This window comes from Xyrauchen texanus, chromosome 18, assembly GCF_025860055.1.
Source record: "Xyrauchen texanus isolate HMW12.3.18 chromosome 18, RBS_HiC_50CHRs, whole genome shotgun sequence".
In the NCBI taxonomy this organism is placed as follows: domain Eukaryota; kingdom Metazoa; phylum Chordata; class Actinopteri; order Cypriniformes; family Catostomidae; genus Xyrauchen; species Xyrauchen texanus.
Window position 1 is genome coordinate 3,977,621 of NC_068293.1, and position 26,863 is coordinate 4,004,483.

Consider the following 26,863-nt stretch of genomic DNA (forward strand, 5'->3'; position numbering starts at 1 on the left):
TTCAATCAACTATCATAAACTATGCATCATTTGATAGCTAAAACACTCAAAAATCACGTTCTGAACTTGTTTTTGCAATCAATACACCAGAGAGGAAAGGGTTAAATTAAATGCTGACAGACCGACCCTGTAAATATGAACAAAATAAACGGCAATACTCATCTTTCATCTCCTATGGTTCAGATCAGTTCGGATCGAATCCAAGAAACACCAGCATACATTTCAATGTAAGGGTCTACTCTTCAAAATGCATCCCACTTTTTAATCCAAAACAACAAAAAAATAGGGAAAAAACGAAATATCCTCCTCAGTTTTCATGAGCGCTTCCAGTTAGAGTAATCCATCATGTTCACTTTCAATGAAATATCGATTCTAATTTGTATTCCAATGTTCAAAAACCATCTCTCCCCCGTAGTTTGGACTGTTTCTGATAAAATGAGCCATTCCCTGTTTCTCTCCTTCAATCACAGGCTCTGTAATGACCAAAATATGAAGGGAGCGCACCAACAGGCTGCGGGACCTGTCACTCTCGCACCTCGGTTTTTGATTGGATAAAAGCCACCCAATGTCTGGTCAGCAAAATTTTGATGGATGGGAGTATTAACCAACTAAAACACGATTGCAGTGATTGACAGTTTGCTTAGTTTACCTCAGAAGATCTGTCTAATACATAGGTCTAATACAAGTGCGTCCACTCGTGCACTCTTCGTCATTTTACGCACAGCGCGCACAGTTTTTACCATTGTTTTGCTACACGGAGCTCGTTTCAACGCGCGGATTTATTCTAACATTATATCTAACAATCTACATCATGGATCGTCGACTGAAGAGGAGTTTTTGTGGTGTTGAGAGTGTTTTGGAGGAGGTAATGAGGAGTAGCGACGAAGAACAGCAGAAAGACGCAGAAACAGACATCTTAGACAGAGAGAGCACGGTGTCAAGTGTCGATTCGGCTGAAGAGGACATGTTTCTCCATGGACTCGATCCCGTATTAGATCGGTAAGTTGAAACACATCGTCTTGAGTTTTTATGTTTATGAAGTATTGGCAGTTTTTCTGTTCATATCATGTTTTTGATTATAAAATGACTAGCAAAGACACGAGGCTACACGAGTAGCTAGGTGATAGCTGTATATTATACATAAAGACATAATATTTATATCACACACACATTATATTTATGATGCATATAATATAACAAAAATATCTTTATCTTTCCTGTCTTTCAGTGGCTTTGGTTTCCAGTTGGTAACAAACCTTGTTAGTGACTGCCTTGGATCAACATAAATACTGTAAATACTGTAATTGCTTTTTTTTTTCTTTAGTAATTGGATATTTATTATAATTATCAGTTTATTGTAATTTATTTGAGTAAAAAACACTGTTGCAATTACAAATGTTGTTTTCTTTTTATATAATTTATTAATTAGTTGTAAAACATTCACTTTTGAAATGCATACATGAAGTGAGTTTTTTTTGTTTCACTGTTTTTGCTATCAGAATTGTTCAAAATAAATAGTATTTTGTTAAAATGTTAAAATGTTGTGCTGAAATCATTTTTTCTTGTGTGGTTTGATGAGCAGAACAGTTCTGAATTGATATACATGTATGTAGTATGTAGTGTTTACTCCTTATGTCATTTGGTTACCAGATGTCCATTTGGAGTATCCAAATGGCGTTTTGGAAAGGACGCCTAGACTTTCCCTGAATAAATGCTTACAGAAACTACATTTTTGGGAGTATCATCTTCAAATTTGAATCAGAACATGGTCAGACATTCAGTTTTATCTTTATGGTGTTTTCAGGCCTTTAACATAAAAGTCTGATACATTTTTCCCTAAATGAAGTTCATTCATAGAAATCGTGAGTCACTTTCATGTAAATTTGACCTTGTTTTACTCTGTTCCTATGCTACTTTTGAATTAATATGACTCTTGGGTAACAAAGTTTCAAGTGTTAAAGTTATGAATGTGGACCATATGGTTTAGGAGCTACAGACATTTGTATCTGGGTATGTCATTTTCAGAAAATTCTCAAAAATAGGGGTGCTGGTTAAGAGGTTAAACGCATAAGATTACATGTTTATTGATAGTGGCACCTGGTGGCCAAGGTTGATACCGCATTCCTTTTTTTGAAGATAATTTTTTTTTTTGAAGAGTGAAATTGTATTTAAAAAAATTTATTTTAAGGAAATGTTTTTTTTTTTTGAAGAGTGCATTTCTTTAAAGACAGGAACAAACTGAGGCACCATTTTTTTTTTCAACGTTTCTTTTTTTTTTTTTTTTACCTTGCGGTTCAGCGCTTCTGTAAGAAAGAGAGTGAAAACAGTCGTGAAAAATAAAGTATGAACAATTTTGGTGCAAGAAATCATGACTAACATTACAGGGTAAAAACATGGTAACTGACCCTCTAGTTTACTTAGTAAGGTCCACTAGTAACCCCCCTTTTTTTTTACACCGTAAATGTAATGAAGACACAACTACAAGAAGAATCAATGTTCAGTATGAATTAAACATAAAAGGAAAATGCATAAATGCAGAGACTGATGTCATCATAGTGCTGGTACATACTGTGAACTGTCTTCATTGTTTATTCTTTTCAACTCTCGGATGTGAAGATTTCGCACCCTCTCCAACCTCTCGAGCTCCGCCTGAATCTCTGCCTCTTCCTACAAACACACATCAAAACATGAATGTCACAGGAATATTACAGAATAAATGAAGTATAAATGAAAAGAACAGTCTGCTGATATTACATGCAGATTAAATGTATTTTAAAATCAATTATACAATTTAATTATATAATTAAAGTCATATAATACAACAGAAGAACTGTCAGTAGATTCAAATAGTTAATCACACAGAATTAAACAAGTTGTAAAAGCATAAATGCAATAAAAGAGTTAATCAGATTTATATACATCTTGCATCAATTCTATGCCATAACCTGATGCGCACTCTTCACACAGACTACAACAGCTGTGATTGGTGCGCTCCTTTCCCTTAACCTGCTTTTCATTGGTGCCGAAACCCAGGAAGGAGGCGAGAACCGGCTTGACAATATAAATAATAGTTTAATGAAGAAATAAACGAAAAACACACAAACATAAACACACAGATCAGCTGCCTGTAATTCTCTCTCTCTCGAACGTTTGTCATCGGCCACCTTTATCCCTTGTGCGCCCACATCCGACTGATTGTGGACTGGACGTGCGTTGTTCCAGCCCGGCCCGGCCCCGCCCTCCTCCGCTCTACAATAGCATATCAAGTTAAATCAAGTAATTGTTTTACATTTTCTCCCCAATTTGGAATGCGCAATTCCCAATGCACTCCAAGTCCTCGTGGTGGTGTAGTGACTCGCCTCAATCCGGGTTGCAAAGGACGAATCAAAGTTGCCTCTGTTGGAGACTGTCAATCCACACATCTTATCACGTGGCTTGTTGAGCGCATTAGCACGGAGACATAACGCGTGTGGAGGCTTACGGTATTCTCTGCGGCATCAACCACAACTCACCAAACGCCCCACTGAGAGCGAGAACCACATTATTGTGACCACGAGGATGTTACCCCATGTGACTCTACCCACCCTAGCAACTGGGGCAATTTGGTTGCTTAGGAGACCTGTCACTCAGCATGCCCTGGATTCAAACTCACGACTCCAGGTGTGATGGTCAGCGTCTTTACTCGTTGAGCTACCCAGGACAAATATTTTTTTTATTTGTTAATTTAAATTTTATTGATTATTGAATCTTTAAAATACTTTTGAAAATTCTACTGAATTTCACTTGCAGAATGACACAGACCAACATAGAACTATAAATGCAAACCACCACGTAGAGGCTATGGCGTAGGTTCAATGCAGCTCTGTTAAAAAACAGTTATTGGCCCCTTAAATATCTCCATAAACCCAAATTAACAATGTATAAGAAATGTGTCTAGTGTCTTCATCAGTGAATAACAACAACAAAAAAAAAGATAATATATCATGTCTCTGTTCTTCTGTACAGAAGAAAATGATTTAATTGTTTTTGCACAATGCGTCAGGATCTGAATGATAAGGGATCCACTGGGCTGGAGTACTGACCTTTTTGAGATGACCAAGTCTCAGTTTGAAGATCTCCTCCTGCTCGTGGTACTCGGCTAATGTTAGCCTGCAGGACAGTAACAGAAACAAGAAGAAACTGAAACTCCATACAGAAGATGAATCTACTAAAATCTGTTATGGCAACAGTATGAGTATTAACTTCAACAACAAGTCAGGAATTGGCTGGTTATGGTCACCCACTTAGCCCCTGCTGGTAGATGCCAGAAATACACAATTATGATTATAAAAAGCATGTTACTTCACTGGCGGTCATTCAAAAGAAACAAAATTCTGACCAAATACATTTTTCCCAGGCAACATATCAAACTGGAAACATTTATTAAATCATTGTAGATGTTTTACCATTGACAGATGGTTTTTGAAGGACTCTGAAGTAAAAAAATCGTATATATATATATATATATATATATATATATACTTTTAAATATTGCTTTGTGTGAATAGCAGATGTGGTATATTTACCGGAATGCTAATCTGGCAATTTTTACGGCTTTTACAGCTCTTCGAAGGTTTTAATCTGTGAAAGTGGTAATGACTTGTGACTCTCCAGATGTGGCCAAAAGTATGTGCAGTGACAAAAAGTTTGTGTTTTGCAAAGTTTGCTGCTTCAGTATTTGTAGATAATTTTTCACATGTTTCTATGGTGTACTGGAAAACAACGCTAAGCGTTTCATGAGTTTTAAAGGCTTTTATTGGCAAAAACATTCAATATATGCAAAGAGTCAATATTTACAGTGTTGACCCTTGTTCTTCATAACCTCTGCCATTCACTCTGGCATGCTGGGTATCAGCTTCTGGGCCAAATCCTGACTGATGGCGATCCATTCTTGCCTTACTAGTGCTCGGAGTTGATCACAATTTGTGGGCTTTGCTTGGCCACAGGTTCTCTATGACCACAGGTTCTCTATGGGATTAAGATCCAGGGAGTTGCCTGGCCACTGATCCAAAATTTCAATATAATGATCTCTGAGCCACATCATTATCACTCTTGCCTTGTGACATGGTCCTCCATCATGCTGGAAAATGCACGGATCATCACCAAATTGCTCCTGGATTGTTGGGAGAAGTTTTTCTTGCAGGACGTTTTGATACCATTCTTTATTCATGGCCGTGTTTTTGGGCAGAATTGTGAGAGAGCCCACTCCCTTGGATGAAAAGCAACCCCACACATGGATGGCCTCAGGATGCTTCACTGTTGGCATGACACAGGACTCATGGTAGAGTTCACCGTTTCTCCTCTGAACTATCGATTTTCCAGATGTCCCAAACAGTCGGAAAGGGGGCTTCATCAGAGAAAATACATTTGCACCAGTCTTCTCCATGTACTTCCTGCAGAATTTCAGTCTGTCCTTGATGTTTTTCTTGGAGAGAAGTTGCTTCTTTTCTGCCATTCTTGACAGCAGGCCATTGTCCAAAATTCTTCGCCTCACTGTGCGTACAGATGCACTCATACTAACCTGCTGCCAATATTGAGCAAGCTCTGCACTGGTGGTGACACGATTCCGTAGCTGACTCCACAGGAGGAGACGGTCCTGGCGCTTGCTGGACACTCTGGGACGTCCTGAAGCCTTCTTCACTGCAGTTGAACCTCTCTCCTTGAAGTTCTTGATGATCCGATAAATGGTTCTTTCAGGTGCAATATTCTTTGCAGCAATTTCCTTGCACGTGAGGCCATTTTGATGCAAAGTGATGATGGCTGCACGTCATTCTTTAGAGGTAACCATTGCTAACAACAACACAATGATTGGAAGCACTTCTTCCCTCATTTTATAGCAATCAGTCTGCTCTTATAATCCAATCAGAATGATCGAGTGATTTCAACTGACTAGTACTCGTTCACACTTTCCCAGGTGCTGCTGATATGATCAGTGAAATGATGTTGGGTGGTCATTTTGTGCCAGGGCCAAAAAAAAGTTGCCAATGAAGCTTTTTGCAATTATTTAAAATGCATCTGATCACTCTTCACAATAAATCAAGAAACAATGTGAATCAACACCACAACAACTGAAGCAGAAAACTTTGTGAAACACAAAATATATGTCACTGCCAATACTTAAGTCCACGGCTGTACAAGAAGCCACAGTCCCATTTCAGGTGAATTAAAGCTGTGATCAGCGATGTACTCACAGCTGAGGAAGGCTGGGTTTAAGAAAAGGGTCATTCTCTGATCCGTTCACAGCTTTGGTCTTGCGTTGTTTGGGCTCAGTGTTGGTGCTAGGGGACTGTGAGCTGCTGGCTGATGGTGGTTTTCTTTTGGCTAACAGCTTCCTTTGTCTCTCAATGTCTTCACGCTGTTGAATGATCCATTCTTGCTGCCTGCATAAAAAGACAATGATACAAACCACCTTCAACTAAAAATGAAAGTTGTTTTACTCACCCTCACGTTCTTCCAAACCCATTCGACTTTCTCTCTTCTGTGGAACACAAACGTTTTGCAAAATGTTCATGCTGCTGTTTTCCATACAAAGAAAGTGAAAGGGTACAGATGCTGTCGAGCTTCAAAAATGACAAAAGAATCATAAAATTAGTCCATACTGCTTTCCCCTCTCACTATCGTTGTATGGAAAAGAGCAGCCAGGACATTCTCCTGTATTTCTCCAATTTTGTTTCCTCCTTTTATTCCTTATTCCTCCATGTTAACAGCATTTTTCATTTTTGGGTGAACTACTCCTTTATAAATTGCCACTATGTAGTATGTGAGCAGTGTGTTTCAGAGTCATTATGTGTCTCACTTGATGAGGTTTTGGAAGGCGTAGCCGTCTGTCCACTGCTCTGTAAACGAGGCTCCGTGTCTCACGGTGGTGAAATGACCCAAACGCAGTCGATCCTGCATGCTCTTCTCTCGACACGCCTGCTTTTCCTGTGTGCTCTGGACAGACAGACAGACAGACACACACACACACCCCTTTTATTGTACTGTCTTGAATATTAAACTACAATACATCAGTCAGAGGCTTGTAGTTACATAATGACATTAAAATGCAACCTTTCGTTAAACATAATCATTTTAGATCATGAGAAATAAATGTGTGTTACACCCAGTTTACACCCGGTATCAAGATGAGTTTCCCCCAAGAAAGATAATTCTGCTCCAAGTGTTGCGTTTGTGCTTAGATTGAATTTCAACTGCATCTGGGACTCACGCTAACTGCTAGTTGTGTGGCTGCTTTGGCTTGCTGCTCGCCTTGTGAGTTTGTGCTGTCTATAGGGACACTTACACTTGATGGACATGAGTACTACCACGCATAAAGCATGTTGCAAAGTGCAGCATTGCCCGAATCAGTGTGGGAACAATATCGAGAGGAAAGACTCGCATCACATTTGTGCTTTATGTCTTGGACTGGAGCATGCACGTGTGGCGCTACAGGACCCGGTTTCATGCCCGGACTGCTACCTTGGCTTGCATCTCCCCCGATACAGGCCGCTAACAGAATGGATGGGAACTTTCTTCCTCAGTCCTCATCCTCTTCTAAAACTACCGACCAGGCATTTGAGGACTGTCTCCCTGACATGACATAAACGTGAGGTACACCCTTTTCTGCACAAGTGCCTGTTGCAGGGTTTATTGTGTTTTTGGACATGGATGATGCTGTGAACTGAGGCTTCTTGGATAGCCCTAAAGTGTAACAGTCTCTAGCTGCCTATTTGGCCCCTGAGGCAAATATGGGGTTGAATTCAGAGCCTCAGCTGCCCCACAGACAGCCAAGGGTCTCAGCCCAGCTTCTTGATAAAATCTGCAAATCCCAGGCACAAGCACTGTAGCTAGAGCTCAGAACTCAGTTTCTTTACTGCTTGCGTATGTGGCTGAGCTGCAGGCTGATGTGGGCACTGCTATTGAAGAAGGGTAAGCTGGTTAAGGACTTATGGACCAAAATATGCACTGCTATGGACTTTGTCATGAGGACGACAAGATGCTCCAACCAAGCGGTGGGTCATGCCATGGGGTTGAACAGTGTGCCATGCCACTATGGTGAAGTACCAATTTCCTTCTGAAACAGCAAAATCTGCACATTATTCAAAATAGTCAGCAACTGTGGAGATGGTTCAAACCTGTTGTCTATCCAACTATTTCATTTATCTTGATGAATTAATGTTACTTGAATGAAGCCTCCGTCTCACGTGTTTTCATTAAAGTGTGTGTGTGCGTGATGCAGAAGCAGCTGTGATGTTTGTGAGTAAAGTTGTTTCTTCACCTTCTCAATCAGAAGTTTCTTACTCATGGTGATGCACTTGTTTAAACGCTCTTTGTACTTCTCTAGAAGCTTTTGTTGTTCATCGATTTGTCTTCCAAGATCACAGTTTGCCTGTAGAGATGAGGAAAAGAACAATATTTAAAAAAGAAAGATATGGGGGGTAAAGGCCCATTCACATCTGGTCTACTGTGACCAAACAATTTACAGGGTATTAACACAGAAAGGTATAGTCATGTAAACCAGTTTCATACCTAAATTAAAACTAAATGCCCTAACTTGCTTTAATGCAAAACTTGAAAGAGCTCGTTGGCATACGCAAAAAAAGAAAAAAACAGACCATTGCAGTGCAGATTTTCAGACTCAATTTTCGCTTAACCAAAATTGGCATGTTTAATTATTATTTTCTGGGAAATAAAAGAAAAACTGATTTCCTCAGATCAACATCATGAACCATCTGATATTTATTAAGTCTAATTCCAGTCTTCTCGTCTATATTTTCTCCTCCTTTTTCCCCTTTCCATCCTCCTATCTTCCAGTCATCTCTCACTCTCTCCTCTCACCCGCAGCAAATCATCTATCCGGCCCTCCTTCTTCTCCAGGTCCAGGTTTTTATTGCTCTCAATAGTGGCCAGTTTCACCACTGTCAGGTCAGTCTCCAGGAAGAACAAAATACAAACACATAATCAATATAATATTATGTTAAGTTTTGGAACTTGATACCACGCATTCAGAAAATATTTCTGCTTCTTTTCAAATGCCTTTTCTATAGATTAAATGCATACTGTATATTTTAGGGATGGGATGATATATGGAATTTTGAAAATGGGGAACCATATTAAGGCATTACTCGATATTTCAAAATTTGCAACATTGTTTTATGTCCATGTGATCATAAATTATTAATGACCCCTCAAACATCATAATCTCTCCATCACTTGATACGGTTTTTACTACACTGTTTACAGGGTTCACAGAAGATCCTTAAAGTGCATGAATTTAGCTTTTAGAAATGCAAGTACTGAAATACTTGAAAAATCACCTGTTTTTTGTTCAAAAGTGCTTTCAATTAAAACAAACCATTTCAACATTTAATGTGTGTCATCACACACTCTCATTGAATAATGTGTCTTTTAATATCCTTTGTTGTTTACAGTCAGATAAAAAGTAAAAATAAATATAAATTATTAAATATTATTATTTGATCACAAACAGAACAGATGCGCTAAACCCCGAGACTTCTTTCTCGTTAATAACTGAACAGAAACACCACGGCTCATATCATTATATATTCAATTTCATGATGTACAGAATAATTGACAACGGACCGTTGAATTATTTAAAAGTAGTTTTAAACGGAGTAAATTATTCCACTTATACCAAGTTTAACACACATTAAGACATCTTTCAGGGTTTTATCTCAAGACATTTTCAGTTTTTTGTCCTCTCTTTGTCCGCTCTTATGAGAGGAACTACTTTCTTCCGCCACGGATTCAGCATCTTGCTTACAACAACAGTTTTTCAATGTGTGTGTGTGTGTGTGTGTGTGTGTGTGTGTGTGTGTGTGTGTGAGAGAGAGAGAGAGTGTTTGTGTTTGAGGGATGGAATGAGACAAACTCAGAAAATGAGAGAGAGAGAGATCGCTTCTGGGATTACTTTTTGTTGCCGCTCTCGTCAGAAGTAACATCGATTCAAAATCGGCAAGATGTAAGTTGAAGCACTTCACAGCAGCAGCGAGTATCGCCATATTTCTTTTGTAATCCGTAACAACTGTTTTCAACCCTGTTTCAACAGTTGAGTGTTTGACGTTCTAAACCGATTTACTTTAACCAATGTCAATGTCTTGTTATTTTGTTGTGGTAGCCTGTAGGGCTCTTTGAAATAACTGAAATAATTTGGCATAGTGATATGGAACCGTTATGTGGTAAAGATCTGGAACTACTTCATAGCCGTGTGTTTACTTGAAAAATAATTGCACACCTTAGAACGTCGTAAACCAATCAGAATCAACCATACAACAAACCGTGGTATAAATAATATTAATCGACAGAATGTAGAATTTTTACATTTAAAAAAAAAGTTCAATTGTGATTAAAATATTGATGATAAACAAATTATAAAAAAAAAATAAACATTTCACATACTTTTTCAGGACAGGTTCTGTTCAGTTCTATTGCTTGTTCTGCACCTGATCAGCCTGAATCCTTTCTTATAGAGAAAGGTATATGAGAAAGTTTTATTATTCAACCTTTTTACATGTATCAAACTGAATTGTGAGATAACCATATCATCCCATCCCTAGCAGATTTTATTACAGCCTTGTACAGACCAAGACTTTCAATCTTACACTACAAAAATCCATCATACAAATTTTTGTCATTACCTTTTTAAAACTGACAATTTAAACCATTTCACTCTTTGTAAACATTTGAATATTTATTGTGAGAAAATCATTTGTCACGGTTTGCACAAATTACAACTATCCCTCAGATGTGGTGTCATTTCAACAAAAACTGTTGCTCTCAAAATGTCGTAAAAGAGATTAATCTTGATGAATTGCTTTTATCCATTGACAGTTGTAAATGTAAAAAGGACTGTTGTTTTGTGAATGTAAGTGTATTTATGTGAGGTCTCACCTGAATGCTCTTTACTGCCATCTGTTTAGAGGAAATCACAGAGGCCCCAAAACACAGACTGGTGGGAGACGAGCTGCTCTGCCGGGTCTGAAAAACACAATTACAGGACTTTACGTCATCAAAAGAACATATGATGGAACATCAAGTACCACAAGGTGTGTGTGCAGGGCCATATTAAGATGCTTCGGGGCTCCAGAGCTTAACGTTTCACTGGACCTCTGTCAGGCGTCAGAGCGGGGGGTGGGGGTAACGTTCAGACTCAATTACCATATCATCATGCACTACATGGACAGATTTATGTGTTGTACACCTTCTCTGTGTTTACATCATGTGTTTTCATGCACGCCTTCCCGAGAATGTCGACGGGGGTTCGGGCCCCCCCTACTGCCATGGGCCCTGGGGCTTAAGACCCGGTAATCCTGTGCGTTAATACGGCCCTGTGTGAGTATGTAACTGGATGTTTGTATTGAATTGAACATGGAGCAGACAATGGTTCTCATTTTCTTGTCAATGTTGTTATATGATTATTATTAATGCCAGACTAGACAGCAGCAGGTCTATTAGGCTGCATTTGCAATGCAAAGCTTAACATACAGATCAGATCATTTGACAAATCTTTTTTTTGTGACTTTTGACATCTCCATTTGTGACATGCACATGTACACATGTTCACAGATGCACATTTACAGTGTTAGTTGTTTGATTATGATGCCGTATGGAAAGGATTGCATGTGTTTGGGACGTACACTGGATCCTGGTGTTGAGTGGGAATGTGAGTTTTGGGGTGAGCGGATAACGGATGGCAGTCCTCTTACTGGACTGGACCCATTTCCACCCTGAAACTGCAGAAAAGATGGAATTTAAAATGGGAATAAAATACAGAGAAAACAGCTGAAAAAGGTTTTGTCCAACAAAATCTTGCTCATTTAAATTATGATACACACAACTTTTCCTTTAAAGACAACGTGTAATCAAAATGAACTCCAATTACTTTTCTTGATAAATGTCTTGAACAACAATTCTTCAGTGCACGTTATTCCAAATAAAATAGTTTTTAAATATAAAGATACTCACATCAAAATAATCACTAATTTTGGGTCCCCGAATGATAGATTTCCCTGTGAAAGAAATTAACAAATGAAATACAAAAGGTTAGTGAAGCATAAAAGATAAAAATATGTAAAAAACAGAGAGAGAGAGACTTTTTCTTTGTATTTACTGTGTCATTTCTTTGTATTTTATTATTACTATTATTTATAATTATTATGTATATAGATATTTTGTTTTTTAATATGTCTATTACTCAATGCTTCAGACTACTCATTGTGCTACTCTACAAAGTAGGGTTGCTATGATACCAACATTTTGGCTTTGGTACGATACCAACACTGGTACCTCAGTATCGATACTAATTAGATACTTAAACAACAAATAAAAAAACTCTTGTCTAAAAGAACTGCTTAAAGTCTTATCGAGTTTATATGTGTTATATTTGAGCATCTTCAAAGTAGCCACCCTTTGCCTAGAATTTGCAGACATGAACTCTTGATATTTTCTCAAGCAACTTCTTGAGGAATCACCCTGAGATGCTTTTTATGATGAGTTCCCATCTATGTTGGGCTGCTTTTCTTTATTATTTGTTCCAAATCATAAATTTAAAAAAAAAAAGAAATTTTAGTTTTGTAATTAAAAACAATGTGAATATGGTGGCACAATTATATTTGTCTGCAAAACAAATTTCAAACATTTAAGCATACACCTTCAGATCAAAAGATTTTTAAGATCATGAGAAACATTTCAAATTGAAATGTTTTTCAAGTGTTTCAAAACTTTAGACTGGTAATGTGTGTGTGTGTGTGTGTGTTTGTGTGTGTGTGAAGGAGATGACAGGGCATACTGTGTCATACTGTGGCACCCAGCGCATGTGACTGTATATTATTTCATTAAATGACATCAGTCTCCTGTTTAATGATCACACTTGGTCATAAAGAGGCTTTTTTTTAATTATTATTTACAAATGGTTTTTACATTACATTTAGTTAATGGCAGCATATTTTAATATGGTACTGAAATTAACAACAAGATTATATCGTAATGTTTTAAATTTTTTGGTATCACGATATTCCATTATCCCTAATATTCTATTAGAACCGTTATAACATGCAACCCAACTTCAGAGTCATGCCAATAAAGCCCATTTGAACTGAATTTGAACTGAGAGAGAGAGAGAGAGAGTGTGAGTGAGTGAGTGAGTGAGTGAGTGTGTGTGCACGTTTACCCTGGCTGCTCTCTGATTGGATGTCAGCCTTTCTCTTCCTGCCCCGTGATGATTCAGAGTGCTTCTTTTCGGGAGTCTATAGAAGGCAGATATTACATTTATTCGTGTCTTATTTTGCACTTGATGCACAAAAGTGCTGGTCTCAGCACATAATGAGGACCATATTTAAATTTGGAGTTTCCAAAAAGAGCAAATAATACAATCTTTTAATATCAGCCCCAGAGAAAAACTATTATCATGTCATATTGTGAGTCCTCAAACACTATTTAATGACTTTTGAGTTGTAAATGACTTTAAGAATAGTCCTAATGTGAGAGTGCATGATCTGGGGCCTGCACCAATAATCACATTCTATTGTCTTTCTTGCTGGAGAAAGGATGCAGAAATAGCCTGCTCTTTTCAGACAAAGAGGGGTGTGCTGCCAAAGGCATCTTTGCATTCTGATCAGATGAGTTCTCGTTCACTGGCTTGGGCTGAAACCTTCCTGTCTGCCAGCAAGAACACTATTAAGAGATCAACTGTGTCCTACATATACAATGTATGTATATACATAAATGCTACATTTATATATGATGATTAAAATGCTAATGTCTTAATAGGTAAGAGAGAGAGAGAGAGAGAGAGCATTCAAAGTAGAGGCTATTGAACTACATCCAGGAACTGACTGCATGTTATAAATAGCTGCTTCATATAATTTACTCACAATCAAAGATTCATATGAGATTATTGCAGAAATTATAAACTGTCATGAAGGCTAGGCCAGTCTGTATCTGGAAACATGTCACGTCTCTCCAAAGAGAGGACAGCTGACGTGACTGAACCAAGAACCTCCATCATTTAAGTCTCTTCTCATTTCTCACATGACAGGGACAGAAACTTACTGAATAGGCAGGAGAACATCCTCTTTTCCCATCTGATCCCTGCAAAACAAAGAATAGGAAGAGAGATTGAGAGAAGAGAATGAAAGGAAAAGAAAAAGTGAAGGGAAAAGGATGAGTATGAAATGAAAGAAAGGATGAGAGAGAATAGTAGAGAAGAAAAAAGGAAAAGGAAGGAAAGGGAAAGGATAGTTAAAGGGAAAAGGAAAGGAAAGGAGATTAGAGGAGAGGAAAAAGGAAAAGAAAAGGAAATGAACATGGGGTAATGAAAGGGAAAAGGAAAGAAAAGGAGAAAGGGGAAAGTAAAAGGCAAAAAAGGAAAATGGAAGGAAAAGAAAGGAAAAAAATTAAGGGAAAAGGGAAACAAAAAGGAAAGGAATGGAAACGAGATTAGAGGAGAGGAGAAATTGAAGGCAAAAGGGAAAACTAAAGTAAAGGGGAAATGAAAGGGAAAAGGGAAGGAAAGGAATAAAATAGAAAAAAGGAATGGAAACAAAACAAAAGAGAAGGGAATGAAATAAAAGGAAAGTAGAAAGGGGGAATAAAAGGCAAAAGGGAAGGAAATAAAAAAAGGAAAAAAGGACAAAGGGAAAAGGAAAAGGAGAAAAAAGAAAGGGAAAAAGACAAGGGGAGAATGGGAGGAGAGGGTTTTAGATGCGAGCAGGTTAAGGGCTGCAGACTACAGACGTGAAGCTGGTGTTTATAATTAGCCCTCAGTGATGTCACAGTGGCCCTAACGAGTATCTCAATCAGGTTCAAGTCAGGACTTTGTCTAGACCAATCCAGAACTTTAATTTAGCTTCTTTTAATCCATTCAGAAGTGGACTTGCTCCTATGCTTTGGATCATTGTCTTGCTGCAGAATCCAGATGCTTTTGAGCTTCAACTCATGGACTGATGACCGGATGTTCTCCTTTAGGATTTTCTGGTAGAGAGCAGAATTACTTTCCCTCAATTATTGCAAGTCACCCTGAAGCAGCAAAGCATCCCCAAACCATCACACTACCACCAACATGCTTGATTGTATGTATGATGTTCTTTTTGTGGAATTCTGTGTTTGATTTAGACCAGATGTAACAGGACCCCTGTCTTCCAAACAGTTCCACTTTTGACTCATCAATCCACAGAACATTCCCCCAAAAGGTTTGATGATCATCAAGGCGTGTTTTGGCAAAATTCAGACAAGCCTTAAAGGTGACCTATTATGCAAAATTCACTTTTCCATGGTATTTGTACATCATTTCGGCAGTGTGTACACAACCACCCTACAATGTTAAAAGTCCACCCACTCCTCACTCTTATATTTCTATTAATCAAAAATGATGAATGGTTTTCGTTTCTGCTCTAAAGTGATCTCACGTTAGACCAGGCCTCGCCCACAACTGTGACAGACTCCACCCTATTATCATAGATCTTCCCCTGAGAGATCTACACACAGTCCAACATTTGTTTCGGCACTGAAGCAGATACAATGAGAAGAATAACGTCTCAGCTTCGTAAGCGTCATACGTGTTCTGTTGTTAGCTGTAAAAGTGAGTCTTCATGTACTCCCGGCATCAGAGCCACTGAAGACGCAGTGGACAAGTTTTGTTTTTGAAGCAAATGTGCCCCAAAACATACAAAAATCAGCACCAACTGTTCATGTTCCAGCTTAATATCCTGAAGATGTAAGTATCACACTTTATATTTTGTGAATGTTTGCAAATCGCCTTTCCAAATGTGCTTGTTAGCTGATTCCACGGCTAACGCAGCTAAAGTTAGCATTGTCTCTGATTGTATTCACAGAGACCAGAGTTATGTCGTTATTTTACATTTTTAACCCTAAAATGCTTACTGTCAGTTACCATTGTCTCTGATTGTATTCACGGATGCCATATATATATATATATATATATATATATATATATATATATATATATATATATTCATACATATATGGCAGAACTCTGGCATTTACGGTTTGTTGTTGCTGTAGTATCCGAAGCATGAGCTGTAAAGCATGAGCTGAAACAGCGTGTTTTTGATTCCACCCAAAAAGAGGCATTTACAACATGGTATAATAAATGATCCGTGGGGTATTTTGAGCTGAAACTTCACAGACACATTCTGTGGATATCTGAGACTTATATTACATCTTGTAAAAAGGGGCATAATAGGTCTCCTTTAATGTTCTTCTGGGTTAGCATTGGTTTTCGCCTCACCACTCTTCCATGGATGGCATTTTGCCCAGTGCCTTTCTGACAGTCATGAACAGTGACCTTCATTGATGTGAGAGGGGCCTGCAGTTCCTTGGATGTTGTCCTTGGCTTTTTTGTCACTGTTCTCTTGGAGGAATTTTGGAAGGTTGGACATTTCTGGGAAGGTTCACTACTGTGCAAGTTTTCTCCAGTTGGAGATAATGAATCTCACTGTGGTTCTTTGGAGTCCCAGAGCCTTTGAAATAGCTTTGTAACCCTTCCCAGACTGATGTACTTCAATCACCTTTTTCCTCATCATTTCTGGGATTTCTTTTGAACTTGGCATAGTGTGCTACTGAGAGAGACCTTTAGCTAACTTAATTCTGCTGAAAAAGTTCTATTTAGTTCTATGTTGATTTGATTGAACAGGGCTGACAGTAATCAGGTCTGGGTGTGTCTAGTCCAGTTGAACCCCAATATGAATGCAGTGTTATAGATATGGGGATTTAGTGACTAAGGGGGCAAATACGTTTTACACAAATACACACAGGCCCAGTTGATATTGGATAACTTTTTGCTTCAATAAATAACATTATCATTTAAAAACTGCATTTTGTGTTTATTCAGACTGCCTTTGCTTTATGTTAGATTTTGTTAGAATTTTTGTAACTATTTAGTATGAGAACAAAAACAAGAAATCAGGTTGGGGACAAATACTTTTTCACAGCACTATTTGTTCAAATGCACTATTTGAACTATTAGTGAACTATAAACTCAAATGACTTTGATATTATGTGGTACTATTGCTGTCAACAGGGCTGAGAATCTAAATACAATATTTCAGGTATACTGTGTGTATATTCAAATCAATTATGAATATGCAAATCCTCCATTAAATGAGTCAATGCTTCAGGCTGCAGGTGGGGGACTGTGATAAGCGTTCAAATAAAAACATATAAAATGAATGAATAATCAACCAGTCTGTTTGTTAACTTTCAAGACCGATCTCTAGTGTGTTTCTGTAGCATTTAGGTGTCTGACATCTGGCTTAAGAAGCAGCTCACAGCCACACAGGGGAGTGTATAATTTCTCACTTTCTCTCTCCCTTCATAACTCGCTCCATTGGCTTTCTCCTCCTCTCCTGCTCTGATTTATGGCACAGACAGCAGGTGTGCTGTGCAGGGGGAGGGGAGGACAATGCGCTTTACTAAGATACTTAATGTGTGTTTGTGTGGGCGCACACATGGAAGTGCATTGCCTGCTGATGGTTTAACTATCGGGGGTTACGACTGATGCCAACCCAGCTTGTGTCTGCTACAAAAACTAAACACGCACACACACGCATGCGCGTGTGCACACACACCTTCCTCTATGAGGCAGAGTGACAGCCCTGAGCACACTCAGAGCCAGAGTTTCATTACAGGGAACATTTCCCATCACTATGAATCAAACGGTCACACCAGCATCAATTTCCTAATGCCTTGTTTTAAAGGAAACACAGCAGAACATCTAAATTCTCTGCTGAACTATGAATCGAGTTAACAACAGGATTCATTAAGCAATTAGAATAGTCACAGTCCATCACAGTGTGAAGCAAATGCTTCAGTACACCCGCAAAATATATATTTTTTTATAATTAATCTTGCATCTGTTTATTAGGTAAAGTGTGATTTAGTTCAATCTCACTGGCTAAAAGAAGCACTGCAGCCAGCAGCTTGTGGAAAGCTCCACAGATTTCTGCAGAATTCAAATCCCATCATTCATAAAGTTCTACACATGACAATACATGAAAATATTTTGGCTAATTGTATCACCAGCAAGAGGGTCATACTCCATTTTACCATTTTTTTCCACAGAATTTCCCTCAAAATCAGTGCAGAAAATCTAAAAAAAACATTACTATTGGTTTCACCAAACAATATTACATACCTCATATGTCATACTATATCATTACATATACACACACATATCTATACATATATATATATATTCTTTTTTTTTTTTATTCCTAATTTTGTATGTTTACACTATGTGTAACAGAATAGTTGAGGAATTCTAAAGAGGTGGCTGCATAACTCCAAAAAAAAAAATGGATGAGTTTCTGGGTCACAAAAGACCTGAGGTATTCATTTAAGGGTTAAAAATAATATTTCATGAAACTAATAGTTACGGCTCTATAATCTTAATGGATTATCCATATTTGAACCCACTGTAAAATATTCAATATACACACCCACAACTGCACATCAACTAAATTCTGTATTAATGTGTTAATCATTTATTCATAGAATGATCTTTGAGTGTTTGTTTACAGTTGCCAAGAAAAGTATATACACTCAGTGATACTTGGAATTTTCTTTTATTCTGATTATTATCACTTATAAAACACATTTATTAAACATAAGTGTACTTTACAGCTGCCACCATTTTATAATTGGACTTGCTTTGTGTCTAACAACAGCAATTAACCATGGTAAAATCACTATGCAACACACCTCATTTGATTGGCTTATTGCTATGGTGTATACATACACACACACACACACACACACACACACACACACACACACACACACACACACCGCATACAGAATTCAAGGTGAATTATCTTAAACATGATATCTTATACAAAACAAACAAATACTGTGTGTGAATGAGTATAAAATGTAACTCCTAAAATATGTCAAATGAAATACACTTTGTTTACAGTGTCTGTACAGTTAGAGAAGTGAAGCACCACTCACCTCTGACTCCTTATCACTGGACGAGCCCAAACTACCAAAACTGTGATTGGAACACTCGTTGTTTGTTAAGGTCTGTACAGAAGAAACACATGACTTACTTATACATACATTTCAAATGAGCCAGCTGAGAGTACAGGCAGAGGTAAATGAGCGATCATTCATGCAATAGGTGTCATGAATTATCAATTTGATAACTTGTATTTACAGTGTCCGTTACTGTCAGGTTTCCATCCAAACTGCAAATGTAATTATTATGCATTAAAAAAAAAAGAGAATATCGCAAAAACAATTTGCAAATAAAGCAGCGTTTCCATTCCATGTGTTCAAGAGAAGAAAACCAACACTTCTGGGGAAAGTGGTGCAAAGCAGAAATGGAAATGAAAGTTCTAGCCACTATAGTAGGTAATAACAGCCAATCATTTCGATAACTGCTTTGGCTCCGTAATTTCTTAATGACCAGAGCAACATTTGAGATGCTATGTAATGATATTGGTCTGCTGGTTAGTCCAGTTATGCCATAATTATTCAATATAGGCCTAGCTATTTATTTAATCACAAGTCACATGATTTATTTTATACGAATCTAGCAATTTATTGGCTAAATGTGTTGCCGTCATAGTTACAGAATTAAAAATGTATCCCCCTAAAGCGTTTGTATAATTTTTATGCACATTTTAGAAATGTTATTTGCATTTTGATGTTGCCATCAAGCATTATTTTTTGCATCATCACAAAATTTGCATAAAAACACGTGGATGGAAACAAAGCTATGTTACTAAAGGAGGAAGACATTGAGCATCATCTTTAAAACTGGCTGTGACTGAAACATTTCAAATGCAGATTTCTGAAGGCAGCCTAATCGGGAAATTCTCACAAAAACTATCAAGATCATGCCATATGTTATTTTTAACCCCAAAATCAACACACACACACAGTTTTGCATAATGGAAATAAATACTACATTAAGGATAATTATGATTCTGCATTGTGACATTATTCTCATGACAGTTAAAGGGATAGTTCACCTAAAAATATGAATTCCTCATTACTTATTCACCCTCATGCAATCCCAGATGTGTATGACTTTCTTTCTTCTGCAGAACACAAATTATGATTTTCAGAATATTTCAGCTCTGTAGATCCATACAGTGTGAATGGTGGCCGGAACTTTGAAGGTCCATATATATAATAAAGGCAGCATAAACATAATCCATATGACTCCAGTGGTTTAATAAATGTCTAATGAAGCTATCAAAAATATAACACTTTGTTTATATATATATATATCTTGCTATTGCAGACTCTAGGCACGATCATGATTTCAAGCTTGATTACACTTCCTAGTGCCTGACGGATTTGCAGAGCACTGCATGGCACTAGGAAGTGTAATCAAGCTTGAAATCATGATCACCAAAGAGACTGCTGTTAAGAATTATAGTGAAAAAAAGAGTTACACTTTGGTCTGTTCTCACCCCAAACTGTTCAGAAAACATATTAAACCACTAAATTGTGTGGATTACTTTTATGCTGCCTTTGTGATATTTGCACCTTCAGAGTTCTGGTCACCATTTACTTGCATTGAATGGATCTAAAGAGCTGAAATATTCTTCTAAAACACTTCATTTGTGTTCTGCAGAAGTCTGCAGAAGAACACATCTGTGATGGCAGGAGGGTAAGTAAATGATGAGAGAATTTTTGGGTGAACTATCACTTTAAGCACATTTTCATCCCCATTCTCATTACAGTTACACATCCGGAACTTTTACTATTCCCATTGTTTTCAATGATGATTCTCATTACCATAACATTAATTTATTTTACAGTATTAAAGTAAAAACGTGTGTTGCTTTACAATGACTGAAATTCAGTACAAAGGGATTGCTACTATGTGGTAATGATAAGATTGTAAATGACCAATATTTTCACGTAGCGGTAGTGAGAATATCATAATGACAACCTTTTTTATGTAGCGTAATAAAAATATCTAAATAACCACCTTTCTTTATGTATCGTAAATGAGAATATCATAACCAACTTTTCTCATGTAGTGATAATGAGAATATCATAATGTCCATAATTTTTCACACAACAGTAATGAGAATATCAATGACCACCATTTTTCACCTGATGAAAATGTCACAATAACCACCTTTCTTCATGTAGCGGTAATGAAAATATCACAACCAAATTGTTTGTGTAGCGGTTATGAAAATCTCACAATAGCCAATTTTGTTTGTGCAGTGGTAATGAAAATATCATAACCACCATTTTTGTGTAGCAGTAATGAGAATATCACAATGACCACCTTTTTTGTGTAGCGTAATGAAAAAAAAAAAATCACAATTGTTTTTATTTTTTTCACGTATCGGTAAATGACAATATCACTATAACCATCTTTTTCAAGTAGCAGTAATAAGAATACCATAATGACTACCTTTTTGTTTAGCAGAAATGAAAATATCAAAATGTAATTTTTTTCATATAGCGGTAATGAAAATATCACAACCAGCATGTTTTTTGAGTAGTGGTAATGAGAATATCATAATGACCACCTCTTTTGTGTAGTGGTAATACAAATATCACAACAACCACATTTTATGTGTAGCGGTAATGAGAATATCATAATGACCACCTTTTTTATGTAGCGGCAAAGAAAATAACACAATAACCACTTTTTTCGTATAGCCGGAATGAAAATATCACAACAACAACCATCTTTTCTCGTGTAGTGGTAAAGAGATCTTTTTTCACATGCGGTAATGAAAATATCATAACCATATTTTTTGCATTGCAGTAATGAGTATATCATTATGACCACCTTATTTCATGTAGCGGTAATGACAACATCATAATGACCACCTTTTTTTCATGTAGTGGAAATGGGAATTTCAAAATGAACTTTTTTGTGTAGCTGTGATGAGAATATCATAATAACCACCGTATCATGTATAACCACCTTTTTTCATGTTGGGGTAATGAGAATTGTTGGGTAAAACGTATCTGTCATGAAAATAATATCACAATTAAAACATCTTTATGGCTCTAAAAATATAGGTTTTATTTTCTAAATGCAAAATATAATTTCTTATCTTTTTCTTTTGATTTTGATGTTAAGTAGGACTTGGGAATTTTTTCTTGAGAGGTTTTGTGAGAATCACCCAGATGTATAACTCAATTTAATATTCATCAACCCTCTGTGCAGCGACTGGTTGAACTAAACAGTCATTAAATATTTGCATTGTTTTCTCTAAAGCTCACTTGAATTTGTTCTAGATCAACCGCAAGACGTTGTGGAAGCCTGTCTGAAACCAGTGTCCTTAAGAGATGCCTTAACACAAAAATACTGTTATTTAATGGGCAGCAAGACAACTACCTCATGTTTTATACACAGCCACTGTTTGCAAAAGGACATGCGTGTAAAATAACAGTCTTGGGAGAAACTCTGTCGCTTACTTTGGTTCCACAGCTGGCGCTGCCGGTGCTGCCCACTGTGTTGCCACTGACACCACCCAGAAACCTGGCCTCCAGCAACTCCTGCCGGCGTGGGTCCAGACTGTGCAGCTCTTCCATAGCACCTGAGCGATAACACACAAACATAGGGGTTTCACGATTATGAAATCCGGCTGGAGATTAATTGTCAAACAAGTAATTGAGACTATGATGCTTTACAAAACACATCTCACAGTCCAGACAGACTCAAAACTTTCCAAACAACCTAAAAGGTGATGTAGACCTAAAATTGAAGTCAGAAGTTTACATAAACCTTAGCCAAATACTTTTGAACTCAGTTTTTCACAATTCCTGACATTTAATCATAGAAAACATTCCCTCTCTTAGGTCAGTTAGGATCACGACTTTATTTTAAGAATGTGAAATGTCAGAATAACAGTAGAGAGAATTATTTCTTTCAGCTTTTATATCTTTCTTCACATCCCAGTGGGTCAGATGTTTACATACAGTTTGTTAGTATTTGGTAGCATTGCCTTTAAATAGTTTAACTTGGGTCAAATGTTTTGGGTAATCTTCCACAAGCTTCTCACATTAAGTTGCTGGAATTTTGGCCCATTCGTCCAGACAGAACTGGTGTAACTGAGTCAGGTTTGTAGGTCTCCAAGCTCGCACATGATTTTTCAGTTCTGCCCACAAATTTTCTATTGGATTTAGGTCGGGGCTTTGTGATGGCCACTCCAATACCTTGATGTGACAGGATGGAGGGCGGGGCCGGGTCGTGATTCTACACACCCTGCCCCTTATCAGGCTAATCAAGCCTCCGAGAGGGATAAAGGCCGACTGCGGATGGTGGTGCGACAGAGAGAGAGCATTTCCGAGCAGCTGTCCGACTCATGTGTGTTTGTGTCTTTTGTATAAGTTTATAATTAAAATATTATTTCTCTCACCTCCTTTCACAGAGGAGCCTCCTCTCTCTCTCCCTCTGCCGCTCCACATTGGCCTTTTCCCTCTCTTTTAAATTTTAGTGTTTTTTTTTGTTGGGGGTACTGCACTATTACAGGGAGTACCCCTATTTTAATCATTATTGTTTACCTCCCCTGTCCCCTCCCAGATTTAGGAAGGAGGGGATGACCTACCGGCAGATGGGGCGTAAGGCACCCCCCTCCCCCAGGGAAAGGGGGGAGGTATACGTCATGCCGGGGGCTCCTCGGCCTGAGAGAATGAGGGAGGAACGTGACAGAGCGGAGCGTGGGGCCGGGTCATGATTCTACGCACCCGGTCCCTTATCAAGCTAATCAAGCCTCCGAGAGGGATAAAGGAAGACTTCGGACGGTGGTGCGACAGAGAGAGAGCGTTTACAGGCAGCTGTCCGACGCATGTGTGTTTGTGTTTTTGGTTAAGTTTATAATTAAAATATTATTTAATGTCAAGCCTTTCTTTGATTTTTGTCCCCATGTACTCTTTCAAACTGTAGTCTGGCTTTTTTATGGCAGTTTTGGAGCAGTGGCTTCTTCCTTACTGCACAGCCTTTCAGGTTATGTCTATATAGGACTCGTTTGACTGTGAATATAGATACTTATTTTCTTGTGTCATCCAGCATCTTCACAAGGTCCTTTGCAAAAAGTGCAAATCAATCACAGAACAACAGCATCAAACTACGTTCATCTCTAGGAGACAATATACATCTCCTTCCTGAGGCATATGATGACTGCGTGGTCCCACGGTGTTTATACTTGCACACTATTGTTTGTACAGATGAAAGTCTTGGCTGATTTATTTAGATTTTCCCATGATGTCAAGCAAAGATGCACAGAGTTTAAAGGTAGGCCTTAAAATACATCCACAGATACCTCCAATTCAGAACACTTCCTATCAGAAGCTAATTGGCTAATTGTCTAAAGGCTTGACATAATTTTCCAAGCTGCTTAAAGGCACAGTTAACTTACAGTAAACTTCTGACCCACTGGAATTGTGATATAGTCATTTAAAAGTGAAATAATCTGTCTGTTAACAATTGTTGGAAATATTAGTCATGTCTTGCACAAAGTAGATGTCCTAAATGACTTGCCTAAACTATAGTTGCTAATATAAAATCTGTTGAGTGGTTAAAATGAGTTTTAATGAATTCAACCCAAGTGTATGTAAACTTCTGACTTCAACGATATATGCATTTATAAAATGCCCTCTACTGATGTACAGAAATGTAAGACACATACACACATAAGGGTCTGATCAGCTTCCGAGTTCGCTTCACATTTTCTTTCCACAAATAAAAGCTGATCCTCATCTATTGGTTTCCATGAATCCAACAAGAACAGAATATTAATAGAGAAGAATTAAATAAGAATCATAATATTACAAGTATTTCCAAACTTTGCTTTCAAAAGCACAGAAACCATAAAATCTTCTCTCATCTAACAACTTGATGATGACAGATCTCCACAGCACCCAAATATAATTCTGTAATAATTTAGAATGTGGCATTGCTATATGGTCACAAAACTGAAGGAAGTGTGTATGTTGTTGATTCTGTTTTTAGTTTTTGTCAAAATCATGGTGAAATGCTCTTATCTCCTCCTCAACCACACAACCCTGGTGCACAGGGTTATTTTAGATTTGTTTAGAAGCTTGTAATGGCCATTGGCCATACATATTTAGAATTATGCAAAAATAGCACAGTCAGTGCACGTTAACGACACACACAAACTGCACAGCACAGCTGTTCTGTATATAACAAACAATCAGAATATGAGATGGAAATCATGTGTATCGAGCACAGAACTGCTCCGAGACTGCTGGAACACCGTATCATCAGAATTAGTATGTGTGTTCCTACTAGGAGTAAAACACTACAGATGGAGCTGCACGATTCTGGATGAATTGAGAATGACAAGTTTTTTTATTTTAGTTTTTTTGCTTAGAATAATGATTACGATTCTTTTACGATTTTGAAAAAATTATTTTCTTTTAAATAAATTAATATATCTATATCTATATATATATATATCTATATATATATATATATATATATCTATATATCTATATCTATATATATATATATATATATCTATATCTATATCTATATATCTATATCTATATATATATATATATATATCTATATCTATATCTATATATCTATATCTATATATCTATATCTATATCTATATCTATATATATATCTATATATATATATATATATTTCAGTGATTTACAAAACCTGAGCATTAGGCTACTAAACAAAGTTAAATTTAATTTAATAGGGCGGGGAATTGCCACAGACCTCCCAATTAAATATTACAAGGCAATTCATTATGTATTGCGATTTGACGTTTTCATATAAAAAAAAAAACTTCATAAAAAGATTCATCAAAATGATGTCCTTTTTCTCAGAAATAGATGTCTCATGTTGAACAGCTGTCTCTAAAATGACAATTGTTTTCACACTGTAATACATCATTTGCAGGTAAAATGTAGGGATGTATAAAACTACCAATCATCCAGTCAGTGTGTTGTCTGAGCTAGGCGACCAGTTAGTACAAAGGAACCCATGTGTAAGGCTGCATTATGTCCATTTGTATACAACAAATAAATACATACATTATATAATTTTATCTTAAACTTTAAACTTACTTTAAAGCTTTAAAATGGCAGTTATTAAACCGCTTAGTAAGAAGCCACAACTTTGGCTTATTATATACCAATTTCAAATGTCCTGTTGTGGACACAATTGTCTTCTTACCTTTTCAAAAAAGGTTGTGTCTCCCAAATATGTTAATTTCTACAGAGAAATATTATATATGAACAATTTCTGTCAGGATTTAAGCCACACCACAGTACAGAGACTTCACTTATCAGAGTTATGAATGACTTGCTCTTATCATCTGATCACGGCTGCATTTCTCTTCTAGTGCTTTTAGATCTTAGTGCTGCATTCAACACCATAGATCACGACTTTCTCTTGAATAGGCTGGAGAATTATGTTGGCATTTGTGGACTTGAATTAGCATGGTTCAGGTCCAATTTAGCAGACACCTAGGGTTGCAGCAGTATACCGGTTTCACGGTATACCACGGAATGAAAATTGATGGTTATCATACCATGTACATTTGCTTATCTACGGTATTGAAAAAAACAAAAACAAATGCAACCGGACGGAGAATCTAACATGCACATGCTCATCTCCTTTCCTCCTTGTCTGCATGTCAGACTAGTCAACTTGCATCACACACACACACACACACACACACACACACACACACACACACACACACACACACAGCGGAGAAAATTTCAGAGAGAAGCTAGGCGAGGGGGTCTGACATAAGCGAGTGTGTGTTTGAGTTAAAGCAGTGTTGAACTGATGTGTCACAGGTCTATTCGGGCTGTATCGCGGACAGCAGGGAAAGAA

General features: G+C 37.4%; 1 protein-coding gene across 1 annotated transcript in view; it reads right to left on the reverse strand.

Annotated features, from left to right (window-relative positions):
• Positions 1 to 26,863, reverse strand: part of tlk1a (tousled-like kinase 1a) — a 62,098-nt gene that overhangs the window by 7,761 nt on the left and 27,474 nt on the right. The window contains exons 2-14 of the mRNA XM_052148566.1: positions 22,459 to 22,580; positions 19,006 to 19,077; positions 14,089 to 14,127; positions 13,208 to 13,283; positions 12,004 to 12,047; positions 11,676 to 11,771; positions 10,930 to 11,016; positions 8,857 to 8,949; positions 8,297 to 8,407; positions 6,836 to 6,972; positions 6,231 to 6,419; positions 4,083 to 4,149; positions 2,570 to 2,667 (exon numbers count right to left, since the gene is read on the reverse strand). Of these exons, the coding sequence (XP_052004526.1) occupies positions 2,570 to 2,667; positions 4,083 to 4,149; positions 6,231 to 6,419; positions 6,836 to 6,972; positions 8,297 to 8,407; positions 8,857 to 8,949; positions 10,930 to 11,016; positions 11,676 to 11,771; positions 12,004 to 12,047; positions 13,208 to 13,283; positions 14,089 to 14,127; positions 19,006 to 19,077; positions 22,459 to 22,575 (1,226 nt within the window). The 5' untranslated portion in view covers positions 22,576 to 22,580. The remainder of the gene's footprint in view (positions 1 to 2,569; positions 2,668 to 4,082; positions 4,150 to 6,230; positions 6,420 to 6,835; positions 6,973 to 8,296; positions 8,408 to 8,856; positions 8,950 to 10,929; positions 11,017 to 11,675; positions 11,772 to 12,003; positions 12,048 to 13,207; positions 13,284 to 14,088; positions 14,128 to 19,005; positions 19,078 to 22,458; positions 22,581 to 26,863) is intronic.